General features: G+C 56.1%; 1 protein-coding gene and 1 long non-coding RNA gene across 3 annotated transcripts in view; one reads left to right on the top strand and one right to left on the bottom strand.

Annotated features, from left to right (window-relative positions):
* Nucleotides 1-13,986, top strand: part of LOC306663292 — a 726,016-nt gene that overhangs the window by 319,431 nt on the left and 392,599 nt on the right. The gene's annotated exons all lie outside the window — the stretch shown is intronic.
* On the bottom strand, nucleotides 159-1,104 carry LOC306663310 (olfactory receptor 2G2-like; the record flags this gene model as incomplete). The annotated part of the gene is given in 2 exon segments (XM_079143723.1): nucleotides 159-383; nucleotides 385-1,104. Coding segments are annotated over 2 exon segments (945 nt in total).

The following is a 13,986-nucleotide window of genomic DNA, read 5'->3' as shown; positions in this document are numbered from 1 at the left end:
GAAGGGTCCCCGCCACCCCAAGGCTGAGCGTCGGCAAACTGGGGACGTGTGTTCCAGGGTACGTGAGAGAGAAGATGGCACAGGGTGCTGCTCGTACGGAGGACACCAGCTTCCTATCACAGGATGCTACCACGGAGGCGCTGACCACTGCTTGGCCATCACGCACCACTCAGCCCCAGAACCTTCTCTAGGACCCTCCTCAGCGCTGCCTTCACCTCCTGGTTCCTCAGCGTGTAGATCAGAGGGTTGAGCGTGGGCGTCACCACCGTGTAGAACAGGGACACGAACTTGCCCTGGTCCCTGGAGCGGCTGCGGGCTGGCTGCAGGTACATGAATATGATGGTCCCGTAGAAGAGGGTGACCACCAGCAGGTGGGAGGAGCAGGGTGCCCACGGCCTTGCGCCTGCCAGCAGCCGACCTGGTCCCCAGCACTGCCTGGGCGATGTGGCCGTAGGAGACCAGGATGAGGGACAGAGGCAGCACCAGGAACAGGACGCTGGCCACAAACAGCTCAGCCTCATTGAAAGTGGTGTCCCCGCAGGCCAGCTTGATGAGCACAGGGACCTCACAGAAGAAGTGGTCCACGCGGCGATGCCCACAGAAGGGCAGCTGCAGGGTCAGAGTGGACTGCACCAGGGTGGTGGCCACTCCGCTGAGCCACGCCACGGCCGCCAGGGAGTGGCAGAGCCGGGGGTGCATGACAAGAGCGTAGTGCAGCGGGCGGCAGACGGCCACGTAGCGATCGTAGGACATGACGGCCAGGAGGACACACTCCGTGGAGCCCAGGGCCAGGGAGACGCAGAGCTGGACCACGCAGCCACCGTAGGAGATGGACTTATCTGAGCCCCGCAGGTGGACCAGAAGCTGAGGAAGGATACCACTGGTGAAGCAGAGGTCCAGCAGGGAGAGGTGGGAGAGGAAGAAGTACATGGGCGTGTGCAGCCTGGGGTCCAGGCGGGACACCAGGATGATGGCAGAGTTCCCCAGGAGAGTCATGAGGTAAAGGAACAAGATGACCCCAAAGAGGGCCTGCTCCAGCCGCGGCCGATCGGAGAAGCCCAGCAGAACAAACCCAGAGAGCACACTGTGGTTGGCGCCCCACATCACTCCTCTCTTGACCTTCTCCTGACGGTGGAACCTGTCTGTGGCCCACAGGTCTCCCACACAGCTCGAGGACACACGGAGGGCGTCCGAGAATGAGCCTTCCCCGTCTTGGCCAGCGTCCGTCTTCCAGCGTGAATGTGTTGGGATCCTACAGGAACGGTGGCGCTGCAAGCTCTCCGAAAGGCGCTGTGTTCCCAGGGTCCAGGGCACAGAGCAGCCGGCAGAGGCTCTGGAACGCAGCGCAGCGGCCGCTCAGAACGGCTCCAGTGTGGTCGCTGCTCTTGAGGAACCGGCAGGAGGGCAGCCCAGGCCTGGGAATGGAAATGGAGAGGGGACGTGGCCAGTCAGAGGGCAGGAAGGCGATCTGGGAGCAGGGCTGCACAAGCCGCCTGTGTCACAGAACAGAACACGGCACCCAGGAGGTGAGCCCAAACCACCTTTCCAGGACCGCGGACTTGGGTGAGCACGGTCCAGAGCACAGCCCCGGTGGAGGGTCAGAGTTCAGCTCAAAGGTTCCTCCTTAAGGCAAATGTCTGCTCAGTGTAAGAGAATTTAAAACGTCAAGTGCCCTGATCCAGAATCTATGTGTGGCGCTCATGGGACAGCAGACAAAGTGAACGTCACACGCTGGGAAGGGGGTGAGCGTAGTGCGGACGGAAGGCAGGGAGCTGGGCGGAGGCCGAGCCACAAGGCCCTGCCTGCTCTTGGCGCACCGGACCCATTAACAGAAGAGACCGAAATCGGGTTCCACAGGACGGAACAAGGAGACCAAGCAATTAAAACAGTCCCTGTCTTTCCAGCCCCGACAGGGGATGCTGAGCGCCAGGCTGCCATGTCTAAGAACTCCAAGGAAAGAGGGGAGGAGACTCTTCTCGTGTGCAGACCTGGCGCCTCCCACCCGGCATACTCCTGTGCACCACACCGCCAGCCCCCGCCTGCTCGTGCACGACTGAGCCCCTGTGGACACGCCAAGCATGTGAACCTGGCGACCCGGGCAGTTCTGCAGCACCTGGGTGGGGGAGGCCTGCTAAACGCGGCCACTGCCCCAACCATTGCCCCAGCCACTTCCCCTAGCAGACACCGAGGCCGGACATCGGCAAACACACAGACAAACCCACCACGGCCTCTAGAAAGCAACTGCAGCGGAGGGTCGCTCCCCAGGGCCTGCGTCCACTCTGCAGAGTTCTCTCGCTCACCCTCTTAGGGTTCAAAACTGGCCGCCACGTCTTTCCCTAAACCCTCAGGTTGGCTCTCTCGGCTGAGTTCCCAGAGTTTCTCTCCCGTGCTGTTTATCAGGATGGCCTGTAACTGGAGTCCTGGCACCAGGACGCCGCAGAGCCAGGGCGTGGGCCTCCCGCGTGCCGGCAGCCCTGGTTCCTTGCTGCCTGCAGGGACGCGGCCAGCATGGTGGAGGCCCTGGTAAGAGAGCAGGCTCCGTCACGCCCGGCTCTCTGCATCTTCGTTGTGTTCCTGGACACGTCACGGCACCCCAGGAGCGCCGTTGGCGGGCTGTGGGGAGGAAGAAGGCCGTCCTGCCGAAGGGCTCCTGGCATGGAGATGCGCGCCCTGTGGAGCGACCAACACGGGCCAGGGAGGGGCCCGTGTGCGTGGGGCGCAGCGCCAGCTCACAAGGCCTTCGCAGGCTCCCGGGTGCTCGTGTCCCTCCAGGGCCTTGCCTGCGAGCTGCCGCCTGAGCCCTGGACGTGCGGAGCCGCTTCCTGTCCCCGACCTTCAGGGGGCTCCACTGCCAGTCCCAGCAGCACTCACCCTGCTGTCCGCTGGCTGAGCCCACCTGGGCATCTTCATGAGTCCTCCAGACTTAGCTCCAAAGACAAGGGGTCTGTAGAGAACACTGGCCGGTGAGCTTTGTACTCATTTCTGCCTGGCTAGCACAAAGCACGAAGAATCTAATGACTCATTTATCTTTATGCTATTGATGTCCGTCATACGCTCCAAGAGCTTTCTGTTAAGGCACTGTGCGTGTTGACCGCGGCCTGTCTCACTGCACAGATGTGGTGACCACTGTGACACGGGCAGCAATCAGGTTCATAGAAAGGCAAAACGCACTCCAGAGACCACCCCGCACGCCACCCGGAAAGCCTGGCCGTGCCACGGAAGGGACGCGGCCTGCACGCCATCGTGCACTGAGAGCAGGCTTAGAGGCTGAGGCACAAGGGACTTTCCTGGGCTGCTCGCAAACCACACTGGGCACAGTGCTCCGCAGTGGACAGACACGGTGACCATCCTGCAGGTCCTGAGGTCAGATGCCCAAGACAAAATGTAAAGTCAACACACACCAACCAAACAGAAAGGGCATCTCTGCACCTGCTTCATTCTGTTGCTATCCGGGGACATGGCAGAGACCTATTTAGTCCCCATGGAGCGCTCCCACCAGCAGCAACTCGAGCACAGTTCCCCTTACTCTTCAAAGCACATTTTGAGGTCATGATAGAGATGTAGGCAGGTAGGTAGAGAGAGAGATAAAGAGATAGATGGAGACAGAGATGATAGATAGATAGAGGTAGAGATAGAGATGGAGATAGAAACATAGATAGATAAAGATAGAGATGGAGATAGATAGAGATAGAGATGGAGATAGGTAGGTAGAAATGATAGATAGATTGATAGGTAGAGAGACACAGAGACAGAGTGCACAGAACACTGTCGTTCGCCTCTAGTGGCACATTATTTCAGGGCGTCCATCAGCATCTCCCGGATGCATGCTGCGTCCAGCCTCAAGCTAGATACAAGAGTCATATCCTGAGTTACTGTCTGATGCCCGTTGACTCTGCTCATTCTTCCTTGGTGGTGTGGGGTGTTGAGCCCAGGGCTCCGTGCATGCCAGGCAAGCACTCTACCAGCTGAGACCAGCCCAGCCCCAGAATATGGAATCAGAGAGCCGTGTGTTTCGCTGTCAAAAACCCTGTCAGAATAAAACAGGAAAAAGAAGAAGAGCCCTTGCCAGCGCCTGCTTGTGCTGCGTGTGTGGGAGAGGACACCAGTCCTCACTGTGTGCAGCCACCTAGGGATCAGAGGTGAACAGCGAGGGGGGGAACCTGCCCTGAGAACACCACAGGCCCACTCACCCACCTTGGGAAATGATTTTTGTGTCCTTGGAAGTCCGTGTCCCTGCATAAGCTGGGAACAGTGGCACCTGCCTGGAATCCCACCAACTGGGGAGGCTGAGGCAAGAGGATCACAAGTTTGAGGCCAGCCTCAGCAACTTAACAAGGCCCTAAGAACCTTAGTGAGACCCTCACTCAAAATAAAAACATGAGAAAGGGCTGGGGATGTGGCACCATGTTAAGGCACCCCGGGTTCAATCCCCAGGACCCACACACACAACAAAATAGTAAATGAAGACAGCATCCTCAGTCTCCTTGGTGCTCAAGATGAGTTGCCAGGAGGAACCCAAGTGTTTGCCATCGGTGTCAGAGTATGTGAACCCCAAGTCGGCAGAGCCAGAGCTGCCGGCGACCTGAGGGGACACTCACAGGGGGCTCACCGGCTGCCAAGTTCCCCTACCTGTCTCCACAGTGAGCCTAGCAGATCCGCTTTCCTGGCGTCACGGGGGGGGGGGGGGGTGGTGCACAGAGATGGACCCCCACCCAAGGAGACTCTGCGCCCTGTGGCTGGCTTTCCAAGCTGTCTGCCCGTGCAGACCCCCTGGCTCCTGGCGAACAGAAGACGTGGGCGCACGGTGGCTGGGGACACCGCCTCCCATCCTGTCAATCACCCCTCGAGCAGGTCGTGCATGAGGCTCTTTCCCCTAGGCCACCTGCCTTGCTTTGAGCTGCAGCTCTGCGCTCCCGAGGCCCGTTGGGTCTTGGGGTGTCCCGATTTCTAACGTCTGGACAGGGGCTTGGCTGCATGGCTTCAGGTGGGACAGAGCATCACCTGCCACCCCAGCAATTCCGCTTCAGGGAAGTGCTTCTAAAGCCTCTGCCTTGGGGCAGGAGGGGAGGCTGGGGAAGACACAGGGTTCTGGTGCGTACTGGGAGCAGCAGCAGCACTGGGAAAGGGCGCGGGATGAAGGGCCATCGTGGGAAAGCCAGCAGACGCAGCCTTGCACTCCTGGGTCTGGGGTGTTGCCTTCAGGCCAGCGGGGAAGCCTGGCACGGAGGAGACGGGTCTGGAGTTCAGTCCAGCCTGCCTTCCCTGCAGGCGTGCAGAGCGCAGGGTGAGGTGGGGCAGGGAAAGGTGGGAAACGCTCCGTCCTCCCTGGGACGGACCCTGGGCGCTGAGCCAGGTGTGCAGGGGAGGTGGGCCGGGCACTCTGGCCGTCTAGCATAGATCACTTACGCGTGCCACGGAAACACCTCACTCGCCCTGAAACCTGCTGACACACACGCAGGCGGTACCTGGACTTGTCCCTCTGCACAGCTGGGCCCGGCCCCTACCAATGGCTGCCCTGGCGGGCTCGCCGCTCCCAGAAACATTCAGCTCTATCTCAGCGGCTGGTCTCCTGAGGACGATTCTCCTTCACTTGAAGTGGAAGGAACCGGTGGAGAAGAGAGAGCCGTGTGCTCTGCCGGAGCGCCCTGACCGCCCTCCGATCTGAAGGCCTGGCCTCAGCATCCAGGAGCAAGACCTGCTGCATGTGGTCTGCTGAGGCCACAGAGCCGAGGGGACCCTGGGTGTCACAGACCCCAGCCCCTCCGAAGCCAGCTTCCCTCCAGCCTCCGGGGAGTCTCTCAGAAACGTGATGCCACTACCTTGCTCTGCTCCCCGTGACTCGGCCCCCAAACAATCTGCCACCAACTCACCGTAGGCCACTGCCCCTCGTATAGCTTCGGCTCTGTGTTCCCGTCCCCACATCTGGAAACGGGACGCGAGGATCAGAACGTCTCAGGACGTGCTCTAAGGAAGAGTAAACTCCTTCCTTACGATTTTTGTTTGTTTTGGGTACAGAGTCTCTTGTACCCAATCCGCAAGAACATGGGAACTGCACTTGCTAAGAGGAAGGGGGCGGCTTGATGCGGGACAGGCTGTGTTTAAGTCCCAGTTGGACACGAGGCCGGCCCGTCAATGCCGGAGGGTGTGGTGAGCGTTCCATCCGGTCGCTCAGGGCAGCAGCACCGGAGCTCACTCGTCTCCCTGAACCTGGTGGCCGGGGGCAGCCTGCCCTGCCCTCCCTGCCCCTACTCCCGCCAGTAACCACATGCTGAATTTAAAAAACTGACCTCACACATGACTATTATGCTGGACTCATGGCGCACACATGAAGCTTCAGCCAGAGCTGCAGGGCGGAGTCCTGGCGTCAGAGGCTGCACACGTAACGCCCCTTCCAGCAGCCCCCTCACCTGCCCACCCCAGCGGGTGGGCAGTTCAGCAGGAAGAACCCTGAAGCCCGCCCAGAGCTCTCCTTCCAGGCTCCGCAGTGGCCTCCCAACCTTGAAGACATTGCACCCATAAATGTATGGCCTGGTGGCCCCTGTGCCCCAGGCACCTCTGTGGCAGAGCCGGGCTCCTCCTCTCTTGGTCCCAAGATCAGCCCTGCCCAAGAGGGAGCCGGCCCCTTAGCTGAAGCATGGAGGCTCCACACGCCAGAGTGCTCGCTGGCCCCTGGGGGAACTCTGCCCCATCAGGAGATGCTCCCCAAACACAGGACAGCCAGAGAGCCCTGGGGGTGGTCCCCTGAGCTCCTGGTGTCCTCCAGGGTCACCTTCTCCAGCCCTAAAGCCCCATCAGCAGAGTCCCAACCCGCTGCCTTCAATGAGCCCAGCCAGCCTGCACAGGCCTGCGCCAACCTTGCAGCTTTCCGGCTAGATCCAGCAGGTCTAGAGATCCAACCGCCAGGCCATTCTCCCAGGAGTCCTTCCTGCTTGCCTCTGCCTGCACCCAGCAGCTTCTCACCTCACTCCTGTGCTCACACCTCGCTCCTCAGGGTCTTGCCCACCTGCACAGCTGCCCATCTGAAGCAGATCCCTCTGAGCATACTTTTTTAATTTTAATTTCTAGCACCCAAATCACAAGTTTTAATTGCAGAATTATTTCTGAGTTTCTAGCTATGAGGATTCAGAGCTTGGCAATTTTATCTTCAGGTTCTAGCTGGGTACCTGGCACATAGCAGTGTGCACAAGCTGTTCAGAGGTCGTTATGTCAGCCCACCCACCCCAGGCCCTCCCGGAACCCATTCCTGGAACATGCCACGCAGAGAATTCCTGCAGTGGATGCTGGGAGCTCCTCTGGGAAAACCGAATCTCCAGACAGACGCTCTTCACAGTGTGCACTAGGAAAACCAGGACTCTCCTGACCAGGCAAGAGGAGGCTCAAACGAGGCTCCCGAGTGCACAGAGCAGACAGCGGGAAGACCTCAGGAGGGAGAGGAGTGAAGGGGGGGAGCCAAGTGAGACCCACAGACATGACCTGAGGTGAAGTGAACGCCCCAGCAAGAAAGGCAAAGCCAAGGCCAGCAGCAAACGGCCCTACAGTAAAGGTGCACGTCCTCAAAGGGGCAATAAGCAGCAATGCATGCATAAAACATGGCCAAGGACACCCTCAGAATGGAAAAGAGCTATTTTTAAAAGCTACTACTGAGGCACAAAGGGTGAAATAAAAACTTTAATACAAGGGTCTAAGGCTAAAGGAATAAGTATTCTGAAAGGAGAAGAAAATTAATAAAAATGGGAAAGACAAGAAAATGTAAAATCAGCTAATGTGGCCAAGGTCCTGCCCCCAGGAGTGCACACGCCACCCACTCCTGCTGCCCCGCAGAGCATGCTTCTCTGTTGTTAGGGGCAGCAGCCAAGTCTGCACAAGGCTCCATGAACTCAGCCCAGTAAAAGCCCGTGCCTCGCCCAGTCCAAACCAGTCCGCCTGAGCAGGGCAGAGGAACCCACCGGTTGGGGGCTCAGCCACAGCCAGAGCACTGAGCAGTCAGGCAGGTACACCTGAGCATGGGGGCTCCTGGGCAGGTGTCCAGGGAGGACCTGGGAGTGGTAGAGCTTGGCCACAGGAGGACACGTGGCTGCCAGCAAGGCCAGGGAACCCCGCATGGCTGAGTGCCCAAACAGGCGAGTCCAGTTGGCTTCGGTGTGTGCAGGCACGCTGCCTCTCCATGCTGCGTGCAGACCAGCAAGCAGCCCTGTGGACGTCATAGGGGGCCAGCGCTCGCCAGCTTCTTCACCTCAGCCTACCTGGCAGATCGAGTCATACACGGAAGAGAGGAGAGCAGGTTCCACCCTGGGTCTGCAACAGGCTGACCAAAGCTGTCTGCACAGTGCCGCAACTGACCCACGTGGGAGAGGTGACCACACGCCAGGAGGAACCAGGGAGCGAGACCCGGAGCTACGAGTCACTGCCCCTGCCCTCCAGCGCCTGCAGCCACACAGAAAGGTCCTCGGCATCCCCACCCACTGTCCTAAATTGAGGGCCACCATTCCTTGACCTGACCTCTTTGCCCTGCTGCCTCCAGGGCATCTGCATCTCCACTACCGCCCACGAGTGGCAGGGGGACACCTCACACGGTCTTCAGTAGCACTCATTTATGTTTCTCAAATGGCAGACCACGTAGTCCCACTAAAAAACCTTTATTATGAATTGGGACATAAACAGCAGCTGACTTCCTCTCGGTACAAACGCCTTACCGGAGTTTCACGGATTCACACTGAAACGTGGGCAACCCCTGGTCCAATGGCTGAGGCCTCACCAGGGGCAGGAGAGCAGGCACCAGGGCACCTGCTGCCGAGCTTCCTACAGGGACAGAGCCTTCTTCTCCCTAAGCCAAGGAGAGTGTGGGGGAAGTCACTGGGAAGTCCGTGGTGTGCTTGGCTGGGAGGTCACTGGGGGGCCCACGGGGGCAGTGAGATCCCAGTTCAGGGCTCCGTCAGCCAGGACCCCAGGCGAAGGGGGCTGGCCAGGCAGGTGTGTCGCTCTGGTGTTGATATTTAGTCAGGCATTAACGGCATTTTTCAGTGGACGCCTGATGGTTCCTGGCATTGCTGCGCCGGGAAGAAGCCTCTCGCAGTGCGAAACTCAGCGTGGCTGGCCTCTTCAGATCCTCTCCAGATTGCTCCAGTGATCCTCTAAATCAAGTGTGGAAGGTGGAAAACGTCTTACCAGAGGGCCGGGTAGGCCCGAGCATCCGCCTGACCTGAGCGGCTGGCCGGCAGGGGCACCCAGCGGGGACCTGCCCCGACGCCTGCGGGGCTGCTACCTGGGTGCTCTCACGGGCTTGTCGCTGCTGGAATTGTGTTTCACAGAGGTGCAGGTGTCCACGCAGGGTAGGTGGGATGGGTACGTACCAAGAGCATTTCTTGGGAGGAAAAACTCCCAAGGCTCCAGGGAGGAGGGTGCTCCAAGGAGGAGGGGACTCCAGGGAGGGTGCCAGGGAGGAGGGTGCTCCAGAGAGGAGGGAACTCAGGGAGGAGGGCTCCAGGGAGAAGGGGGCTCCAGGGAGGAGGAGAGCTCCAGGTGGGAGGGCTCCAGGTGGGAGGGCTCCAGGGGGAGGGTGCTCCAGGGAGGAGGGGACTCCAGGGAGGAGGAGAGCTCCAGGGGGGAGGGGCTCCCAGGTGGGAGGGCTCCAGGGGGGAGGGTGCCAGGGAGGAGGGTGCTCCAGAGAGGAAAGAACTCAGGAAGGAGGGCTCCAGGGAGGAGGGGGCTCCAGGGAGGAGGAGGCTCCAGATACAAGGGTGCTCCAGGGAGGAGGAGGCTCCAGGGAGGAGGATGCCAGGGCCGACTTCTTATTTCTTTCTTATTTATTCACTCTTTGCTCTTCTGGGTTAGGCCAGGGCTCCATCACTGAGCTACACCTCAGCCCGGAGGATGTCTTCATATCAGAACAAAGGTACTGTTCTGCTTTGATTGACAAGGCGTGGGAGGGAACCCTGGAGCAATTTCCCTGAGGCACAGGAAGGTAAGGAGGCTGGTGAGTGCAAGGTTGGGCGACACTCATTCTTAAAGCAGCAGGAACAGGATGAGGTGCAGGTGTGGGCGGGAGGCTGCTGGAGCCGTGGGCATGCCTGGGGCTCCTCCTGATCCCGGAATGTTCCTTAAAAATGCATGCTGTTGCTGGGCACAGTGGCACACGCCTGTAATCCCAGTGGCTCAGAAGGCTGAGGCAGGAGGATAGAGAGCTCCAAAGCCAGCCTCAGCAAAAGTGACGCACTAAGCAACTCCGTGAGGACCCTGTCCCTAAATAAAATACAAATAAGGCTGGGGATGTGGACTCAGTGGTTCATTGCCCCAGAAATCAATCCCCAGTACTCCCCCAAAAGGCGGGCAGCTGTCATGAAAATGGAAGGCAGAACATGAAGTAGAGAAAGAGGGCCGAGAGGGAGGGAGGAGGGAGGAACCTGCAAAGGATTCCACTGGACTAAGCCACGTGCACGTGTGGAAGTGTCACAGTGAATTCCCCGATTCAAAATCAACAGACCAAAGGAAGACCAAGGGGCGGGTGGGGGGAGGGAGGGGAAGAAAGGAGGGGAGTGCTGGGGACTGAAGTGGAGCAAATTGTATTATGCAAAAAGAGCTAAACAATGATGTAAAACCAAAAAGATATATATTATCAAGTAATTAACAGTAGCATATCCAAATGTCTGTCACCAAACCCCAGACAGTACGGGAAAGAAAATCAAGAGAATTAATGGCTTCACCTTTCAAAATATAAATATGATTTTTAATCCTAAATGATAATTCTGAACTAATTATTTGGGTTCAGATTTTTTCTTTAAATTCTGAACTGATAGCAAGTCTAAATTACTTCTCAAATATCAGACACTTAAAGGTTAAGAAAACAGTTATGAAGGAAAAGACAGAAGAAAGAAAAACAAAGTCACCTTAAATCTAAAAGTTTAAAGTTAAAAATGAGATGAAGAATGTCAGGGTAAGCACACAAGGGTGCTCATGGACCTGAGGTCAGTAAGTACCTCAGCCAGTGCAGGATGGATGCTTAACCAACAGAGGAATGTCACGGACAGGTTTACAACACCTGCCTTAAAGAAGCACACAGAGTGAGCTAGAGAAGAAGGAGAAGGAAGGAATTGAAAAGTTCAATACAATTTCAAGATGAAAACACCAAACTGTAAACAGGGCAGCTTTTGTTGATTAAAGATCAAATCAGCAGTGCACGTGTTGAGACACTGAGATTTCAGGTCACTGGCAAGCATCAGTTATGTCAGCCAAAAATTGTTAGGATTGATTGCACAAAATTAAAAGATGCTTTTAAGAAGAACTGAACTGAGACACTCAGACAGCAGGTGGTGCCTCTTCAGCGTGAGTTATTCTGAGCTGAGTGCCATGGGAGGGGGGCGGTGCAGGAAGGGCCTCCGTGCCCCCCTTGCCTAGGGCAGGACACAGCACAGCTGCAAGGGTGCTCCCGCCCAACCACTAGGGACACCTCCACTGGAGGTGGCACCAGAGGAATCTGCAAATCCAGCTGCACTGACGCCTTTATCTGCTATTTATTTGTCTCCCCATAACCTGCTGTCCCTAGAGACTTCAGGTCTTCTTCCTTTTTCTTGTCACTTTAAAAATGCATTAATCTTGTTGAAGACGCTGCATAAACTGGAGGTCTGGGTTGTCTGTTGAGAATTACTGACTGATCCCCTGACCTCTTCCAAGCCCATATAAACACTCTTAGGGAACCTCCCTTCGTTATCCTCATGTGATCTGTCGATTGCATTGGGATTTTTGCAGTTGGGGAGAGATTGGGCTCAAATCCAGACACAAACTTGGATGGGGGAATTGGGAGCCGAGGAGCAGGTGGTCAGGGCCTGGCGCATTTCTAGGAAGAAACACAAAGATCCCGACCAACGTGATCCCACAGAATTCTTGCTGAAGGCAGGCAAGGGCGGCCGGCATCCCCCTGGGGTGGAGGATGAGGAACCCAAACAGAACACAGTCGGAAGGGTGTCCCTCAGCGCCTGTGCGCGCGTTGCTTACTCAACTTGGACAACGCAGAGACTGAAATGGAAGCTGAGCATCAGGCCCATTTTGGTGGACCACAATGCATACTTTGCATACTTCTGAAGAAAAAGCTACAAATGTTTAATGGAAATATTTATATGTGGTAAAATAAAAAGCATATAAAATTGTTCCCCTGTCCCAATTCCCAGCACCTAGCAGACAGCCCTTCAAGCCCATGGAAGTTCCTGAGGGCAGAAGTGCCTCAGGAGCCCTCTCTGGCCCACCTGCTTTGGACCAGCCAGCGGATGGCAGGGATCTCTAGAGGTGTATGGATGAAAGGTCAGCAGGGTGCACTCTCCAGCTCCACACCACCGCTGACCCTCCCGGAGGAAAGTCGTGCCAAGGTGGCAATTCAACCCCGAAAACTTAATCAATCATGCTACAGGGTGAAGCTTCTGCAAAGCTTCTGGAAACTGAGCACAAAGACCCCCTTAGAACTGCGATTCTAGTGATCAAGTCCATCTCAGACCTGTCACTCAGAGAAGCAGGCATGAGTTTGTTGGAAGGATGGGAACAAGGGACTCTCAAGGGAGAGAAGGGGCCTCACAGAGAGAAGAGGGACACTGGGGCCTCTGCTTCCCTCCAGTCTTACTGGGGCATTCCCAGGGAAGTTTCCAGAGAACCAGAAAAACTCCTGACTTTTGACTGACAGCAGGATGACATCAGACCTTCAAGTCCCCCCTGCCATGACTACTCTAGGTACTTTGGCCCATGCTGACTGCTTCTGTGTAAGGGTCACAAAAGTCCCCCCTTCAGGATGGCTGTGTTTCTTATCAGCATTTCAAGGCCTGCATTTCCCCTGCAGATAACAGGTTGTTTACTGAGGAATTGTGACATATCCTGTCCACTCAGGCCAGGCAGGGCTGCAGGTACTTTGTGTTTTAAACGTAAAAGCACACAGGGGTCCCTTAACCCAGTCGCATCTCGTATCCATGTATTTTAAGAAAACTATAAGTCAGGGGATTTTTCCAGCATCATCTACCAATCAGTAATGGAGACCAGGTCAGTCTGAGGATCCTGAGAAGCACCAGATCATTGCCAACCATCTGTGGTCACTAGACTGATGTCCTCCCCACACAACTTCCCATGCCCCACCGCTCACCCAGGTTCCTATGAAGAAGAGCCAGAACCCCAGAAGCACATCTCTCACTCTCCAGATGCCGATTCCCCCCTTGAATGTGTATCTGCTTTCCCAAATAAGCCTGTCTGAACAACACATGCTGAAGTTCTTCTAAATCAAACCCACCAAGAGCCCACTGGTCCTGAGCCGAGGTCCCCTCTGCAGGAATACCTCCCACCTTTCTTGGTGACAATATGACCAAGAATGTTAAGCAACATCAATGTTTGACATCATATAAGTGATCTAATGCAGAGAGGAGACCCTTAACAGATGGTTATAATATAATATAATATTTCAATATAATCTGAGAATATAATTTCATGACACTACACTGAACAAAATTGATCTGAGATCATCAGAATTCTAAACTGGAAAAGCTAAAACCACAGGCTGAACAGAAATCACGGGGAGAGCATGTTCACTACTTGGGAGTGTACAATGATTGGTTAGGGACACAGACAGCAAACATTAAAATGATGCTTGGTTCTATCCTCATCAGAATCATAAATCCTGCTCCTCAAAGGTCCATTAGCAGAACGAACAGGCATGACTGAGGACTTAGCTCCAGACTGCCCAGGCCTCCCTGTCCCCAGCTCTACTGTGGCCCTCCTTGGGTTCCCAGCTGCCCACCAGGCCCTGCCACAGCCCCTCAATCTCACCTTAAACGCCAGATTTATCATACATTGGGGATGAGGACAGAGACACACAGGGAGCAAATAATTTTGTCATTTCTGTAAAGTGGTCTGATTTTTACAGGACTGACGCATCTGACAGGCTGACGGTTCTGGAGTTGTAAGATTTCCACTAAGGTCTTTCATTCATTGACATCACCAACAGGGAGCACAAAAATCAGT

The sequence above is a fragment of the Sciurus vulgaris genome, assembly GCF_902686455.1.
Source record: "Sciurus vulgaris genome assembly, chromosome: 6".
In the NCBI taxonomy this organism is placed as follows: domain Eukaryota; kingdom Metazoa; phylum Chordata; class Mammalia; order Rodentia; family Sciuridae; genus Sciurus; species Sciurus vulgaris.
Note: the sequence above shows the minus strand (reverse complement) of the source record. Positions and strands in the feature narration are given on the sequence as shown.